This window comes from Lates calcarifer, linkage group LG4 (genome assembly GCF_001640805.2).
Source record: "Lates calcarifer isolate ASB-BC8 linkage group LG4, TLL_Latcal_v3, whole genome shotgun sequence".
Taxonomy (NCBI): Eukaryota; Metazoa; Chordata; class Actinopteri; family Centropomidae; genus Lates; species Lates calcarifer.
Window position 1 is genome coordinate 4,720,346 of NC_066836.1, and position 15,685 is coordinate 4,736,030.

The 15,685-nt window shown below is 46.2% G+C and overlaps 1 protein-coding gene across 3 annotated transcripts; it reads left to right on the forward strand.

Annotated features, from left to right (window-relative positions):
* Window positions 1-1,537: 1,537 nt before the first annotated feature.
* On the forward strand, window positions 1,538-15,685 carry mpz (myelin protein zero). Of its 3 annotated transcripts, XM_018678169.2 has the most exons (7): window positions 1,538-1,776; window positions 3,257-3,423; window positions 5,972-6,185; window positions 7,014-7,143; window positions 7,652-7,694; window positions 12,071-12,100; window positions 13,123-15,685. In XM_018678169.2, exons 1-7 carry the CDS (start codon window positions 1,731-1,733, stop codon window positions 13,132-13,134), a joined length of 642 nt encoding a protein of 213 aa, XP_018533685.1. In that variant the 5' UTR covers window positions 1,538-1,730; the 3' UTR covers window positions 13,135-15,685. The 3 variants fall into 3 exon arrangements, with proteins under 3 accessions (XP_018533685.1, XP_018533687.1, XP_018533686.1); XM_018678171.2 differs by lacking the exon at window positions 12,071-12,100; XM_018678170.2 differs by lacking the exons at window positions 12,071-12,100; window positions 13,123-15,685 and adding an exon at window positions 11,724-12,064.

Below are 15,685 nucleotides of genomic sequence, written 5' to 3' on the forward strand. Positions count from 1 at the left end.
ATGAGTGGTTGCGATTCGTCACAAGTGGCAAGAATTTATGCCGCAGTCTCAAATGTAAGCAAAAAGTCGATCTGTCGCTAAACGCTTTGCCGCTTGTCTTGGCCAAGAGCCCCCCTTTTGCACAGGAGACCCTTGATTTGTAGCACAGGAAACCTGGATAAGTGGGCTCGATAAAATAACAAAGTGAAGTAGGTGAAGTGGGCATCCTTGTCAAGTACCTCCTCTTCTTCTCACTCTCATACATACATTCCCCAGGGGGGTAGGAGGAGTCATATCATGATTGATACGGTTTACATTTCATGTTGAGTATAAGTGAATCCAGCCTGTGTGTTTGCTGAGGCTGGTGAAGTACCGCAGACCATTAATTTGTGCATGTATTCACTATTACAATGCCAGCGGCTAAATGAATGCATATTTATGACGTGTGACAAAATGATGGAATGAGGCCTCCAGAAATGAGGCTTTTGCAGAAATTCCACTCCGGTGTCTCTGCTCATTCACACTGCTGCCTCTTTTTCTCATTTTCTCCCCATGTGTCTGCCTCTGTATCTGCTGCTGTCTCGCTCTCGTGTCTGCGCGTCTTGTCCTGTCCTCATATCAACCCATCTATATATAGCAGGTCTCTCCCCACACTCCCGCTGTCTGCGTTACTGGAAAAGCGAGGAGTGGGCGCTGCGCTTTGAATACACAGCTTTGTCTGGGCAGGAGCAGAAAGCAAGGCAGGGAGAAAGAAAAGGGAGAGGAACGGAGAGGAAGAAAGCACCATTGACAGACGGGCAAACACCAGTCAGCCCCTGTCCCCCTCTCTCTCCATTGTCTCCAAGTGCTAGACGTCAGCAAACGACAGGAATCTGGAGAGAGGGAGGACAGAGAGAGAGGCAGTGTGAAGAGTCGGGGCTTTGTTTGGGCCGCTGGCCTCAGACCGGGTGAAAGTGCAGGGAGAGGAGAAAGAGGGGTGAGGGATGGGGACAGAGGAGAGAGCACTGGGCTGACCTCGCTGCAGGATCCCCTTCGTAACCTCCTCCCTCACTGTAAACAGACAGAAACAGGCCTGAGACGGCTTCCCACCACTCCACATGTAATATTTACATATGAGCAGTGATCACACGCAGAGCGACTGCAGATGGTCATGGTTCCCTGTCACACACCCTCGCTCACGCCTACATGCTAAGCGTTGATTAGCATTCCCTCTCAGCTCAATCACAGCACGGTGAGGGTGTAATCTACCACATTACATTCATCATGGTGTAAATGCTGCACAGACTTTGCAAATTCGCCCCAAGTTGCCTATTGTTTACCCAATTAATTCACGAGCTACTGTACAGAGCAGGTGCCTCTTGCCTGCGTTTTTCCTCCACTTCAAAAGATAATGTGTGTAATTTGTTTCAATGAGGGATGAAATGGAGAGAAATGGCAGGAAGGGTGGAGGTGGGGATGGAGTGGGGGGATTGTGTGGAGGCTGGAGGGGGGTGTGTGGAGAGGAGGAATGGGCCGGACCGGGCCTGGGCGAGGGGTGTGGTTGGGTATAAACCAGGGGACAGTGGGTTTTCTGTTGTTGTCCTGTTTTGAAGCCCTCTGTCCTGGCATCCTGCGCCCCTGCCACTCTCTTTCTTTCCTTTCTCCTCCTTCCACTCACTTCACGCTCCCTCCAGAGTTGGGACTCTTCCTCGACAGGCTCCTGTCAGGTCTGCGGCATCAGTCTTTTGGGAGCTCCGTAGAAGCCTGAAACCATGCTGACGTTTTTGGCGCTGGCGTCGGTTGTCCTCCTGGGAATAGGTAAAAAAAAAAAAGAAGAAGAAAAAGAAAAACTAAGTCTTCTTTTAACTTTGTTCAGTTTTTATTTTGATGAGGTTTTAAAGAAGCCCACACTGAATTTCATCTATTGGAAGTGAAGACTTAGAAATTATCTTTCCACTGATGTGGGGTTAAAGGTTAAATGAGGATATGATGAAAATGGCTTTTTTCCTGTTTTCCTCTTCTGTGCTAACCTGAAAAATAATGGAGTTGATGATAATAAAAAGGGTCAGTAGGATTAGCAGTGAATTAACTGATCTTTTACTGAAATGTAACATTTCCCTCTACAGTGGATTAATGCTAAACTAAAGCATTTAAATTGATATCTTGGTCTTTGTTGTATTGATTTCCTGTAGTAGAGTGTAGTTCCTTTTCAGGTGCATTATGTTAAGTGGCTGAGCACTGTCCATCTGTGCTCCTCTCATAAAGCAGGTGTCTCTAAGCTTGCAAACCTAAAAGGCACTAATATCATGACTTTTAAACTGAGGGCTGGCAGACTTTTTGCTCTTGAGCAGATGCAGTAGCTTTCTCAACTCCCTTTTTGTCCGAATTTTAATTTAAAAATGTCAGGCGTGGTTTCATTGACGAGTTTCGAGGGGGCCGGCTGCACTAACAGCAATCGCTCATGGATGCTTGCAGTGAGAGCAGTGAACTTTACTCTCCAGGTGTTAACAAAAAAGCTCGAGGGCACCTAGGACATTAGTGTCAATGTGGCAGACGCTTCAAGTGAGACTGAACAATACAAAAAAGTGATGCTGTGGCTAATGTTAGAGTGGCAGGTGTGTGTGCAGCTCTCTGGGGCTTCGTGGGTTGTTTGAGATGCTGAGAGCATTTTCTAGGGAAGTAAAATATTGATTTTGCAGCCGAAACCAAATTAACATTGATCATTAAATATTATTCAAGCATAAACAGTGCACATGATTAAGCCAACATAATCCATATTAATGGAGAAAATGATGTTCCCCTTTGACTTTTAGAGACTAGCACCAATATTCCACTAATAATCCAAATATTTACTGAGTGCATGTCTGAATCAATGGAGGATCTGACACCACTAAATGTGCAGTTTAACGTGCATGTCTGGCTGCATATCTGAGCATTTAGAATTTACTTTATAGATTTCAAGGAGAGAACTAAGGAATGGAAATGTGAGCAGAGCTCTGTGATTACAGCAGGGATTGAGAAACATTCAGGAAAAATGCAAGTCACTACATGTATTCCCATCAAAAGTGTAATGTAGTGAATTCATATTTTTATACATACTCATGCATAACACTGTACATGGCCTTGTGAACTCGATGTTCTCTTAAAAAAACTTTTCATGTTGCTATTCTGCTCGTTCTCTACAGTAGAAGGGGGTACAGGGAGTATTTTTCTTTAAACCAGAATTGATTTTTATATCCTCTGTCGCTGTGGGATGGCTGTTTGTGAATTACATCCACCTGATTTGTATGTCTCCCAGTGCCTGAGCAGTCCCAGGCCATAGTGATTTACACCGGCTGGGAGCGCCACGCCCTGGTGGGCTCCGACATCCGGCTGTCCTGTTCGTTCTTCTCCTGGCGCTGGACCTCGGAGGACGTCACCTTCTCCTGGACATACAGGCCTGACGGATCCCGGGACAGCATTTCTGTAATACACACACACTCTCTCTCTCTCTCTCACTCACACACACACCAAAACTAGACAAGATTAAAGGCTAAAGGTAACATGCTTTGGTCAACGGGTAGTTGACTGGAACCTGTCGAGAAGTCAGTAAATCTCAACAAAAATTCAAAAGTAGTTACATCCACATCAAGGCTGCACTTGATGAATCTGTCATGAAGCACACTTTAGTATCTTTGAGCTCTTTGTTTTGGCTTTACAGCCCCTATCTTTGCTGCTGATTCAATCTCATCAGCTCTCATCGGCTCTGATAAACAAAGTCAATGACTAGCTGGTGAAACATAGTGAATCATTTAGCAGCTGAGGTGCCAGATATTTAACATAAGTCATTAAGTTGAGATACAACAGAGGAGCATCCCCTTCCTCCTCCTTCTTAAATGAAGTTCTGATGTTGGAGTTAATTTCCTTTCATATTTGAGAAGCCACAGATAAATATTAAAGCTGGGAATACAAAAACGTCCTTTGCAGTAACAGAAATGTAGATTTGCCAACAATGGCTTTGTTTGTCGCCAAAAAAGGCTTTTTTGTTTTCACCATCTCCGCCCCTGCCAGGCACAAAGACCAGTAAAGGAGGGAGTGGTGGTCTGATGTCACATGGAATCAGACTTCAAACTACATTCATTTGGCATCACTTGCTGACTTGCTTTGTGCAGCTTTAATATCGGGAATTTAAACATGGCTGATTATTTTTGCTAGCTGATGGACAAACAATATGTTTTGGTGGTTAGTAGGAACGTCTTCACAAACAGGACACTTCCAAGTCATCAAAAAAAGACAAGGGTTTAATCTGACAAATGCAGGACGGTGTATTATCTAAAATGTCCTCACACATTCAAAAAAATATTCAATTTATTCTAACGCACCACTGAGGTTTGCATGTATTAACTTACTGTGGGAGACAACAAGCACACAGAAACTTTCTCTCCTAATCTTCTCACTCTTGCCGCCTCACCTGCCTCCTGCTCTTTAATTTCACTCTCCCTGCCCTTATCGTCCTGCCATCTCTCTAATCTCTCTATCTCCCCGTCCTGACTGCGCCTCCCTCTGTCCACCTCCCTTAATCTCTTCCTCCCCCCCAGCCCTGCCTTCTTTGTTCCTCCCCTCCTCTCTCATTATCTCCTCCCCTCACCTCCATCGCCTTCATCCGTCTCCCGCGGTGCCCTCACTTTGAAACTAGATTTCTTTCTTTTTTCTTTTTTCTTTTCCACTTATCTTCTGTCGCTCATTTCTTCACCCGCCTGGACGGATTTACAGTTTCATATGTCTGTCTGTTTTCATGGTGCATTTGTGTTTTCATGGTGCATTTGTCCTTTTAAATGTCGCATTTGATTTCAGACACGTTCATATCATATCAAAGATTGTGTGTAATACATGGAACCTGCTTATTCATCTCACAGGCCTTAAATATTCAGTTAGACGTGTACTGAAACATTACATTTCAATTTGACCTTGACCTTGTCAAGTCTGGATCATCAGCCTTTTCATCCCAGTTGTAACACTCTGTCCATTCAGGCTTCGCCCCAAATCAATTAGCACTGTGTTAAAAAATCAATTCTTTGAACTCTGGACTTGATTTGTAATCCTCCTTTTTTGGAGGATTTTTGCTAGTGTTGATTCGATACTTAGATTTTGGTATGATACAATATTATTCAAGTATTTCACTTTTCGAAATATAACGATAAACATGCTTTTAACAAAACTCTCTTTTTCCCTTTAAATCATTTTATTGTTTTGTCTAAACTCGAGCAGCTGTACAACATCTTAAAATAAAATAGAAACATTCTGATGTAAAGCTGCGATAATCAATGTCATCATGTTGCCAGAGGATTAAATGACTGCGTCATGTCGTTCTTCGTGATGAACCCACAGAGAATTAACACCTGACTCTGTCACCAGCCAGCTCAGCTCTAAAAAGCCTTGTAGTGTCTCTCAGCTTATTGTTTTGGTTTTCCAGCCTGCAGCCTGTTTTTGTTCTCATAAAAAGATCCACTGTATGCTAACTACCCATGACCAAAAGGCAGACAGACACAGTTTTAGTGACAAACTGGTGAACACAGTGGGATGTCACGCAGCTAAAAATCCAGAAATTGTCCCTCAGGAGTTGGAAGAGACCAAAACAGAAACACAACTACAAATGAATGCTAATGCTGCTTTGTCTAAATAAGCAACTTATGTTTACACTCTCCACTTCTACCCAACTTTAAGTTTCAGTAGGGAGCAGTCTATCAAAGAACAAGTAAAAAAAACATGCAACCTTCAGTACTTGACAGTTTTCAATACTCTACAGACAGATTTTTGTTGCTACCAAAACAGTATTGAGTTTCAACACTCAGTCATACTTGTCAGTTCAGTTTGTGGACTAGACTTGTAAATGTTTGTCTTTATTTTGTACGTGACTGCAAAATATATCTGAACCATCACTAACAGTTAAATGCAGCAGTAACTCTTGGGAGTAAATACATGTACATACACCACGTACATACGTACAGTACAATGTCCTCTTTGTCTTTTACAGATCTTCCACTACACCGGTGGCGCAGCCTATGTCGACAACAAGGGCCCGTTCAGGGACAGACTAGAGTTCGTGGGGAACCCCAGCCGCCGAGACGGCTCCATCCTGATCAAGAACCTGGAATTCAGCGACAATGGCACCTTCACCTGTGACGCCAAGAACCCCCCTGACATTGTGGGCCGGCCCTCCAGCGTTCGCCTGCTGGTCTTTGAGAAAGGTGATACTGGAGGGAGCGCAGTGAGCCTGGTGGGGGTTCCTCAGCAAAATCAAATTCCCCACCATGTAAAGTCTGATGCCTGCATTGTCTTACATCTGTGTCTGCTCATTAGATTTCCACTGAGCCCATATGGCATATTTTGGTGAATGTTTTTCGTCAGAAGCCAACTGTTCTCAATTGTTGTTATAATCATTCCAAACTCTGAAATTAATCTCAATTTGCGCTGTGCATCAGACTAAAGCAAGTTCTGTGTTCAGACCAGTCATTGCACCGCCTCATTTAGAATTCCTCGCACTTCCCATTAAATGAAATCAATTACAATTTTATCTCTTTCTCTATTTGAGATTGCTATCACTGCCTCCCTTTCACTTCTTTTCTCCCCCTCCCTCTCGCCTCCTATTTCTCTCTTCCTTTCCCCCTCTCTGTCGTCTTCCACTGTCTCATCCCATCCCCCACTCTCACTTTTACTCTCCCTCTCTCCATCTCCTCCTCTGCATCTGCTGCACTTGAATCCTTCATCTTTCATTCAACCTTTATTGTGCCATTGCTTTCCTTTTCTGTTCTACTTTCATCTCCTATTCCCTTTCCTTCTAGCTTTGTTCCTCCCCTTCCTCTCCCTTCCATTTCCTCTCACTTCTTTTCTTCTCGCACCCCTTTACTGTTTCTCTCTTCACACCTTTTTTTCTTCTTTTGAACACTCCCAACCTCTGCCTGTCACTTGCTTTCCACCTCTTTCTCCCTTTTATCCTCAAATATCTCTGCGTTGTTCTCCTCTGCTCTGTCCTCTAACACTGCTCCTCTCCTCCTTTTCCTCTCCTCCATCCACAGTGCCCATCCAGGCTGGCGTGATCACAGGGGCCATCATCGGGGTGGTGCTGGGCCTGCTGGTGCTCATCGTGGTCATCTACTACCTGATGAGGTTCCTGGTGGCACGCCGCGTCTTCAGCCTCAGTGTCAGGTCAGTGCCCGGCCTTTGCCCGGCGGCGCTCTGCCAGTCGTGTCTGTGCCAGGGACTGGAGCTGAGGCCGGAGCCCATCCCTGGCACCGACACCTGCGTGGCCAAGCTGGCGTAGCTGCAGTGCCACGAATTTGATTTAGTTTGGTGTGCGAGGTTTAGATTTGAAATTAGTCAGCTGGAAAGAGACAGATAATGATCTCTCATTTAGATTTAATCTACAAACCTTACTGCATAGGTCCAAAGCAAGATGATTAAAAGTGGTGAAGCGAAGGTGTCTGAGTGGATAATCCACTAGATCATGGAGATGATGGATCCATCATCTTGCTTATACCTATCCAATCTTATGAGATCTTAACACATCTAGCACCTGGGAGCTGTGTTTGGGACAGGGCCTGTAGATTAAGTTGATGTTCTCTTTATGATGGCTGCCAGGCAGTGCTGCCCTGTGACCACTGGAGGGAGAGATAGATTCGACATTCTGACATTGTCTTTCTTTTGTCCCCTCCAGCAAACATGGCAAGAAAAAGAAAGAGGGATCACAGCAGAGACAGGCAAGTTCCTTCCACTCCTTCCTCCATGCCCCCCCTTCTTCTTCTTCTTCCTCCTCCTCCTGCTCCTCTTCCTCTACCTCCTCTCCTCGCACACTCCCATCACATGCACACATCCACTCGACAGCAACAAATGCAACAGCTTTGTTTGCTGTCATATTCAGGCGCCACATAGTAAAATGACGTCCTTTTGGAGAGATTACAGTAGCGTTCAGTTTTTGAATATTTGTTAGGCTCAGGAAACGTGGTGTCAGACGGAATATTCATCTATTCTGTTGCAGCGCAGCCACACAATAGCATACATCCAACATGACAGTGCATAACGGCACAGTTTCATAATCGCATTCCCCCAGTGCCAGTCCCAGCAGCTCCAGTATGTCCACACACTTAGCCGTCTCCACCTCGCAGCAACGTATCAACAACAAAATAACATGTCATTCAAACTCTGCCCGGCGAACGCTTAATAACAGTGTTCAAGCTGTTAAAATTCCAGTGCCGCCTCAGCATTTGAGGTACTCTAAAGCCGGTACTGTCCCTCCCCTCTCTCTCGTGGCCTTCGCCCCCTCCTTCAGCTCCCTCAGGGGGCCTAAACAGCGCCGTGCTAGTAAACAGCCATGGGGCAAAAATCAAACCAGCGACTGTGAAATGGCCGAGGCCAGGTCACGGCGCTAATGCTATTGCTGTATTGAATGGGGCTGTGATTTGCTCGCAGTGGGGAAATGGACGGGAGCTGCTGATTTCGCTCACTGGGAGTCAAATGAAAATCACTGGGCCTATAATGGTCTGGGCTGTTATCAGTGGTTTTACGCTGCTGCACGCCAAGGATTTGGGGTATTTTTTTTTTTCTTCTATTCCTCATGGGAGTGTGATAGCCTCAAGTGGTGGATTAATCAGACATTTTGGTGGCTTGTATTCTTTTGTGAATACAAGGCACTAGGGCAAGTTCTGTTTGATTACTCTGTGGTAATGTGGGCGGGGGGTGGGGGGGGGTGTTGAGTGGTTGCAGGGGTGTATTGTAATCGACTGTATGCCTTGGATGCTGATAACGAAAAAAAGGGAAGTCAAGGGATTTCAGTTCAAGGCGTTTTTCTAAATCAAAAATCAGCTTTGACATGAGAAGCACGCAAAGATATCTGAGGCAGGAGATCAAAGGTGCTCCTGTGACAGCGAGTCATTTAGCCGCAGGTATAAGTTAATATAATGACGAAGCAGCCGTGGCGGTGGCAGGTTCCTGCCGGCGGTTAGGAGCGCACCATCTTGCCCCCAAACCTAGGGGGCGACACCAGTGAGGGCCAACCCTTCCTACTACCTCAAACAAGGGCATTCACTCTCATCTCCCTGGAGCCCCTCTTCCTCCTTCTGTCTTCTTCTTTCCTTTCTACTGTCGTATGATTGTCAGGTTACTCTTGAGTTGCAGTCAGTTGCTCTCAAGTGCCTGCGGCGGGTGACAGTGCATATATGAATAAATAACTCGCCGCCAAAAGGACACTGAAATATTTGACAACGTTGTCATTTACAGTTACTCTCCTGCAAGTCTCAGCTTGGAAGAAAAATACACAGCAAAAACAGACGTTGCATCTGAGCTCACGCTCGCTTATGTTTTTATTTTTATTTATTTTTTTCCCTCTCAGAGCTGATTCCTCTCCTGTAGCTATGCCACACACAAAGCACCCATGGGATTTTATAGTGTGCTCATAAGTGGTTGTTTGATCAAATAGCCCTTATTAGGAGGCTCTGCTGACACAACACAATTTTGTATCAGCCTCACCATCTTCGTTACTTTCTGTTTGCTTGGCTTGCACTACAAATCTCCAAAAGGCTGCGTGTGAGGGAGTGAGTGAGGGAGTGAGTGAGACAGAGAGACAAAGGAACCCCGTGGTGTGTGCTACTCCCCATTAGGTGGAGTTGTGGGAGAGGAGTTTACCCCTGCAGCCACACACATAAGAAAGCTCACAGGAATGAACACACACACACACACACACACACACTGTACTGGAATGATAATTGAGTGCACTCGGTATCGATCTGAGCTCGCACGCACGCACGCACAACCCACCCATTCTTCTCTCCATCCCCCCACTTGCCTCACCCCCTCACTTTACTTCACTCCCTCCCTCCCTCGCTCTCTCATTCACATTCCTTTTATCCGGTCCCCTGTCTCCCTCTCTTCAGTCGCATCTTCCTCCTCCTCCTCCTCCTCCTCTCCTTCCCCACCTCCTGCCTCTTCATGCCTTTGACTTCCTCGCTGTCCATGAGAAGCATCTATCTATCTGTAATTCTCCCTCTCCTCTTCCCCTCTTACTCCCTCTCTCGCTCTGTCGATCCTCCCCCCGCCCCTCCTCCCCATCACCACCACCACCACCACCACCGCCGCCGCCGCCTCACTCCCTTCCCAGTTTCTCCTCTCTCCCTCCTCAGGTCTTCTGGGTTCTGATCATCCTCGGTTCTGGACAGAAAATCACTACCTCTCACTCTTCATCTGCCTCTCAATCTCCCTCCTCACCTGTCACTGTCTCTGTTTAATATGCAGCAGGGGACGCAGCCACTACCCCACCTATCTACCTCCTCACCAGTCCCTCCTATTTTGCCACTGTACCCACATTTCCTTTGAAGTGTGTGCAGGTCCTGTAACAAGGGTGGCTCTGCATTCTGCCTAAGCAGGCTGGATTGTGTTTACGAAGCAGCTCCGTCGTTAGCGTGGGAGCTCTGCAATACATTGCAGCACAAACTGAGCCTACCGTGGGATGCATAATGGTAAACAATACAATGATATATGAGAGAATGTAAGTATGATCGAAGGTAATGACACCGGATGGGCTGCACAGCAGCTCCATCGAGCCGGATGTTAGCTGTAACGTATGACTCAATTGCTGTCTGATCAGAGTGTGTGCTGCTTTTGCACAGTGCATAATTAAAGATGATACATTTTCTAATGCAATCAGTGGGGTATTATTAGTTGAAGCTTCAGCGAGTAGAAGCAGCCTCTGGTGTGCTTTCCACTGTTGACTAACCTGATGTATTAGAGCTGAAGTATTTCAGTCTCTAACCCTCAGATCCAGCATGCTTCCCATTCACTCTGTCTGTCCTCAGTAACACTTTACTGTTTAGTGTACCGGCCTGTTGTTCAACCTGTGGAAGTACATTAAAAGTACAAGTTGTGAGAACCATTACATATAAGTGAAGTTTCATTAAGCTCCATCAGAGCATTATGGTGCACTTGTGATACTTTTCAATAGGTTAACACACAGGTTAATGCACTGAAATACAACTATTGTAAAGTTAAGTGTTGCCGTGACCTTATCTCCTCTCTGTCCAGTCCTTCCTGATGGATTTGTTATGCTCAAGTGAAGCCTCACTTTACTTCCTTTTCCCTCATCCTCCTCTTCCTTTTATAGATTTCTTCTTAGAGATGTTTTTAGACAATGCACAGACAATATCCAGAATGAGTGGGAGTGAATGGATGAATTATGTAAGTGTTAGTAGGATGAATATTTGAAGCTGCTGTTGGCTTTTTTTTTTTTTTTTTTTTTTTGCAAATATCACAAAGCCAGTCAAGCATGTCTGTCCCTGACCATAGCTACAGCAAAATGGTCTACAAGATTATTTATTCTCTTTTACACCTGAAAAATGAAAAAGGGCAGATTCAAAGAATTCAAATGATGTGCTGGATTTTACGCTAAGTTATCCTGGCTGTATATAAGCATTGTTTCATCAGTATTTAAATGACTCTATTTCGGTGAGTTGCATGTCCTAACTGCACATGTAAATATAGTCACTGGTGATGTGCAGTAGATAAAAACAGTCACTTTCTACCTTAAAAAGACAAACATGGTCAAACTTAAAGGTGTTCAAATATCTACCAATTAAAACCCAGTCTGGTTACAGTTTGTGTGTGTGCGTGAATGTTTGTGTTGTGTGTGTTGAGTGTGTGTTATTGATCAATTGTCTCTCAGTTGTCACAGGTGTTTGGAGCCTACCTGCCACTGTGTCCCATCCTAACGCATGGTTACCTGTTTTGTCACCCCCTTACAGCTCTGGACACCGCCCCCTCTCACTTGCTACCCCCTCCCTTAAAAGGACTGTCTCTCTACCTCCTCACCCCTCTCTGTCTCTCCGTACGTCTGTCTCTCTTCTCTTCCTCCTAAATGTGTTTTTCTCTCCTCTTCACACAGCTCCACCCGTCCTGCTAACCCCACCTCTCATCCTCTCACCTCTAATGCACCCATCTCACCACTCCCCCTTCCCCTACCTCTTTACCCTCTCTCTCTCTTTCTTGCTCTCTGTCTCTCTCTTTTTCTATCTCCCTCACACTCCTTTCCTCCTGAAGTGACTCTCCTCCCCTGTTCTCCACCCGACCCCCTCTCCCTCCTCCCCCACAGGGCCCCGTGCCTCCCGCTGACCCCTCCAAGGTGAAGGCGGCTGCCTCGGAAAAGAAGAAGCAGGAGTCACGCAAGGATAAGAAATAGGATACGGGGAGGGGCTGGGGCGGGCTCGCCAGCCGGCTGCTCCAGCCCGTGCGCCAGGCGGTGGCGAAGGCCCAGCCCAATCAGCGGCAGCGAACCATAGTCAGAAAGACAGAGCGGGTGGGGGGAGGAGGGGAGGAGGGTTCGGGCCGGGTGCTGATGACCATCGAGCTGGAGCTGACCGGCAGAAACGGGCAGGAGGGGCCCAGCAGCGAGGCGGGGACGGGGAGGTCCAAAGGGCTTGGCCTTCTCTCCCGCCTCGCCAACCAGCTCACCTTCAAACAATAGACCAATTGGCAGGCAGGGGGGAGGCCAAGGGGGGAGGAAGCTGTTGAGGATAGGAGAGTGGGAAGTCTATTGAAGAACAGCAGGAGAGTTAAACCACAATCCCACTTTACACCCACCACAATGCCAACCTGAGTACCTGAATAAATGAGTCAAATCATATCTGCTCTTGTCACAGGCTGATGACTGTAGACGCAGCAGCTATATAGGCCGAGATCTAAGATGTCGTGATAATCTCTTACACCAGCCGGCACCCCGAGTACTTTTGTCAGGTCATAAGATATGCCATTTGAAGCGAGACCCTAAGACGGCTGGGTTTGATAACAAAATCTAAAAAGCTGCTCCCCGGGTTTTGCCTTTCTGGTTCCTTTCATTGTGATCCTATCCACCGAAAAAGCTTTCTCCAAGTGCGTCCGATACGCATCACGAATCCCCAGCTGCAGGGACAAGCCAATTTGCTTTTTTTTTTTTCGAAGGCGACGTGTCAAACTCTTACTTTCTCCCTTCACACTGATCTTCTTTCTTTTTCCTCTGCTATCCCATTTCTTCCTCTTTCACTGTGAATTTCCTGACTTTCTTGTTAATTCAAATTACAGAAGTGATTTATATGCTAACTGCTCTATCCTGTTTCTCTTCCTCTCTCACTTCCCCTCCCTCTTTTCTTCCTTTTCTTTCTCCTATAGATAAAGGTCTGACTTCTCCATGACTGCCTCCACTCCTCTAGTCTGCTCCCTCCTTTTCTGCCCAGCCTGATGCAACCCCCATTATTTCCCATTATCTCTACTCTCTCAAGACAGCACTGGCTGTAAGAATAGTCCTACTATATCAGTGGCAACAGTGTCAAATAATTTTTACAACGCCTCATCGGAGACCCTGTATGCGCTCATTGGGCAAACTGTAAAACTGTTTAAGGCCTAACTATGCACATAACTTCCTTAAGAGGAACCCGAAAGACATCCCTCTGTGTTTAGAGTCCCCTGAATCTTCCCCCTTAATGTTTACGACTCAATCACACACACTGAGTGGAGCTGTGAGTGCACTCTGGACTTCAGATAGAGAAAAAGAGAGACAGAGAGGGAGAGGAGAGTGATAGTGGGAGAGAAATATGATTCCTGCTCTCAGCCGGCGTAGATAGAGGTTCAAGCCCTCGAGCTCGGGGTGATTCAATCCTCTCACATTTGAGCTAATGGAGGTTGTCGCCGTGTCCCTGCCCTGGCTAAAGGGGGCTATTTCTGGCCCTATAAGAGCGTACGGGCTTACTGTAACAGCTGCACATTTTTCAGCCTACAGGGGAGGGGGGTGGGGCGGTAGAAAAAGAAAGAGGCGAGCAGGGCGGGTGGTAGGGGGCGCCTGCTGCGCTGTTTGTGCCTGAGTGCATGAGGCAGTCCGCTGTTGACTCGATGGCCGGCGACTGACGACCTGGAATGACGTCACGGCCCCCGAGGGCTGGCGGATGCTCTCAGGAGTCTGACAAAAGGGCTTACCAGGAAGAGGTGCAGCTTCTGTGCTCTCACAGTTATTTTAGGTCCAGTTAATCCGCTCACACGTTTCTCCTCGCCAGCCCAGGGCTAATTATTTTAGTGCGTGCTGGTAACCAGATATCTCTCTCCACATCTCCCTCCCTGCCTCCTCTGCTGTCTTCGCGCCTCTGTTATTCACTCTTCATCTTGGCTCCCATCTTGGGATTCGTCTCCTCCCACCAAACCCTTGTTTCATTCTCTCTGTCCTTACGTCTTTGGCTTTCTTTATCTCTTCCTCTTCCTGTCGTCTAGTGACTCTGCACTGCATTATTCCCCCACAGAAAAGGCCTATACAAAATCCACTCAACTCTTTAAGCCTCTCCTTATCTGACTGCCAGGCCTACAGCTCAATGCTCTGCTCCTCTCTCCTCTCTTCTGTCCTTCCTCCTCCTCCACGCCCTTCTTCTTCTCCTTCTCAAACTCAGTGACGGACATCTCTCTCCCCTCTCCGTCTTACCCAATGATCAACAAGCGCCCTCTCGCTTGCCCTTCAAATTGCCACCTCCCCCCCAAAAGGCATGTCCCCCTGCCAGCCCTCCTTCCACCGACCCCTTACTGTCTCATTTCTGCTGGTTCGAATGCCAAAATGCTCTCCTCTGCCCCCGACTGGCAAAGGAAGGAAACACACGGGCAGAAATCCGCCTTTAGTTCTCACTGAAGACAGAAACTTATAATCTAGCTAGCTCCTCTCCGGTTGCAAATACGACGCGTGTTTTATGTATATGTGTGTCTAGTTACAGAGTGTTAAAAAGAGATTTGATATAAAGCAAAAACAAAACAACAGTACGTCACCCTAAGTAAAGCAAATAATGTTTTCTGAGACATATTTTACATGTGTACAAGAAAACACATGGAGAACATGTTTATCGAGGCAGGGAAGAAATGTAATTGTATCTGATGGAATATGCCATTATATTTCTGACCTTGTGTGTTATGGATGGTACTGTGTGGCTGTGCCTTTGGTGCATGTTTTATTCCGAGGCGAAGGGAAATCAAGGTTGTCTTGAGGTGTCAGAGAAGATGAGGGGTGGATAAGGGTTCGGTTAGCCTCAGATTCAACGATGTGGCTGGGGAGAAAAAAAAAACGTGCGTGTGGGGGTGGGGGGATGGTGCTTGCTGTGGAAGAAAGCTTTGGAGGAAGAGACTTATCTGGTGTGTTAAGCCAAGCCAAAAATCCATATGTATCACTACAGATAGAGCCTGCTCTTCCCCCAGAGCTTTCTTTTAAAGGTGCTCCTTCCCCAACCCTGAGCCAAAGATGGATTGCGATCTGCGTGCTTGATATGCAGGGTGGATAACGTAGACTTGAATGTTCCTTTAAAATTCATAACAGGAATGGAGGTGCTAAAACCCACATCTTTATAACTGGAGATCTGTTTCACTAGTCGCTGTTTAACTATCCAGTCAAATGGATTAGTTAGAATGTTTTCTTCTTTTTCAGCAAAGCCACACAGACACCTGACATAAGACAGCATTAAAGTGCCTTTTAAAAATGTTTTGTTTGTATGTATTATGAACTGTATTAGTCATAGTTGCACAATAACATTCCTTCATTTGAAATGACTGGAGCTTCTTACATTTTTTTTTTACATTTATTTTAATGCTTGTGATAATTCCAGAGCACTAACAACATTTGATGACTCTGTATAATATGTTGTAAAGAGAACGTAAATAAAAATTAAAGCCCCAAGTGCAGCTGTTGTCAACAGGAGACAAAGTAAACCCA